This window comes from Hevea brasiliensis, chromosome 3 (genome assembly GCF_030052815.1).
Source record: "Hevea brasiliensis isolate MT/VB/25A 57/8 chromosome 3, ASM3005281v1, whole genome shotgun sequence".
Lineage (NCBI taxonomy): Eukaryota > Viridiplantae > Streptophyta > Magnoliopsida > Malpighiales > Euphorbiaceae > Hevea > Hevea brasiliensis.
The window spans coordinates 30,068,273-30,070,195 of NC_079495.1; the positions used below are offsets into that span (position 1 = coordinate 30,068,273).

Genomic DNA, 1,923 nt, shown 5'->3' on the forward strand with positions numbered 1-1,923 from the left:
CCTATGAACATTTTGTCTAGGAGCAAGATATTGATGTGGAGTCTTTTTAGGTGCATTGCCACTAGATATCTTTGATTTTTGCCTCTTAGGATTATACACCTTTGAACTAGACTCTTAGGGTCTAGGCTCATTAGAACTAGTTGCTTTCACAAATATGGTCTTGGAAAGATGTGCTTGTGCAAATTTGCTATAGCCAAGTCCATACTTGATGCTAGGAGACCTTTAAGAGTCCAAAATGGCATTAAGTTTGTCCTTCCCTTTAGCAAATTTAGAAAGAGAAGTCTTTAACTCAAGAATTTCATTTTTCAACTTCTCATTTTCTACTGAGAGCTCATTTAAGGTTTTTTTGCGTATCATTATCTAAAGGTCTAGAAAGCTTTGATGAGGTCTCACTCTCCTTCCTTAAGCTAACTAGTTCACTTTTCAAGAGCTTTTTTTTCTTATGACTCCACTCTAGTTCATCATTCATGACTTTAAAAACATTAACAAGTTCATCACAAGAAAATTCAACATCATTATCACTTAAAGTTACCTCATTTGAGCTTTCCTCCATTACCATGAAGCATATGTTGGCAACTTTATTCCCAATCTCCTTGTCTTTGGAGTCACTTGATTCATTCCATGTTGCTTTGAGTGCCTTCTTTTTGAACTTCTTGGAAGGCTTTTTTAACTTAAGACACTTCGTTTCAATGTGACTCAGCTTGTTGAATTCATAGCAAATGATAAGATCCTTCTTGCTACTCTCACCCTTATCCTTTTTAAAGTTCCTTTTTAGAATGAACTTCTTATTTTTGCATAACATCCTCCTTATTCTTCTTGTAACTAAGGCCAACTCTTCCTCATCAAACTCTTCATTTTTATCACTAGAGTTTTTAGAAAACACGTTAAAAACAATATTCTTTTTGGCTTTACTTGGTTCCTCAAATTGCTCTTTTTTTAGTGTCATCTCATAGTCAATGAAATTTTCCAAAAGTTCATCAAGTTGTACCTTGCTCAAATCTTTGGAATCCTTGTGTGAAGTTACTTTTGGTAGCCACTCCTTAGGAAGACTCCTTAGAATCTTCTTTATTAGTTCTTTATTTGTGAATGTTTTCCCAAGGGATTTAATTCTTCCAATGATCTCCACAAATCGATCATACATTTGACTTATAGTCTCATCCAACTTCATTTTAAATAGCTCATATTGATAGATTAGGGAATCCATCTAATTCTCCTTTACTTGACTTGTGCCCTCATGAGTAATTACCTAAGCATCCCAAATCTCCTTTATGGTAGATTTCATACATACTTTATTGCACTCACTTCTACTAAGAGTACAAAACAAAACATGAATTGCTTTGTCATTTAGAGCTACTTTTTTCTTTTCTTGCTCACTCCATTCACCATTTGGTTTTGCCACATGTACACCTTTTACCACTTTGGTTGGAGTGAATGGTCCATTTTCAACAACATCCCATAAGTCTACTCCTTCTGATTTGCAGAAGTAATACATCCTATTCTTACAATAAACAAAATCATTACCATCAAAGAAAAGAGATCTTACCATTAATTGACCTTCTTGTGCATTGAGGGTTTCCATTGATCTTTGCCCCAAGATGGTTAAATCTTTGTTGAATAGAGACTTGCTCTTATACCACTTATTATCCCTTAAGCAACTCAATGGGGGGGGGGGGGGGTGAAGGAGGTGAATTGGGTACTAATTAAAATTTTGAACGTTAAGAGGAATTTTTTGAGAGAAAGCACAAGGAAGAGAGAAAAGTAGCAAGACACAAGAATTTATAGAGGTTTGGCTATCCCAAGATTATGTCCTTTCCTCAAAGCTTTCCTGGAGAGTTAACTCCACTATATTTCTTCTTTGGGTGAAAAACAAACACTTTACAATAACCTCAAGAGTAAAATCTTGCTCTTTTACAAACCCTTATC

At 35.0% G+C, this 1,923-nt stretch overlaps 1 protein-coding gene across 1 annotated transcript; it reads right to left on the reverse strand.

Annotated features, from left to right (window-relative positions):
• Nucleotides 1-331: 331 nt before the first annotated feature.
• On the reverse strand, nucleotides 332-1,579 carry LOC131178357 (uncharacterized). Its single transcript, XM_058143318.1, has 2 exons — nucleotides 1,289-1,579; nucleotides 332-1,162 (listed from the first exon to the last, which is right to left on the reverse strand). The coding sequence occupies exons 1-2, from the start codon at nucleotides 1,577-1,579 to the stop codon at nucleotides 332-334; spliced, it is 1,122 nt and encodes a 373-aa protein (XP_057999301.1).
• Between the last annotated feature and the right edge of the window lie 344 nt (nucleotides 1,580-1,923).

What these genes read in the sequence shown, in the direction of transcription:
- LOC131178357 (XM_058143318.1), bottom strand. Translation starts at nt 1,579, where the DNA reads ATGGAAACCCTCAATGCACAAGAAGGTCAATTAATGGTAAGATCTCTT. An exon ending in GTAGAAGTGAGTGCAATAAA is followed by an intron (nt 1,163 to 1,288) that starts GTATGTATGAAA and finishes TTTAAAATGAAG; the next exon opens with TTGGATGAGACTATAAGTCA.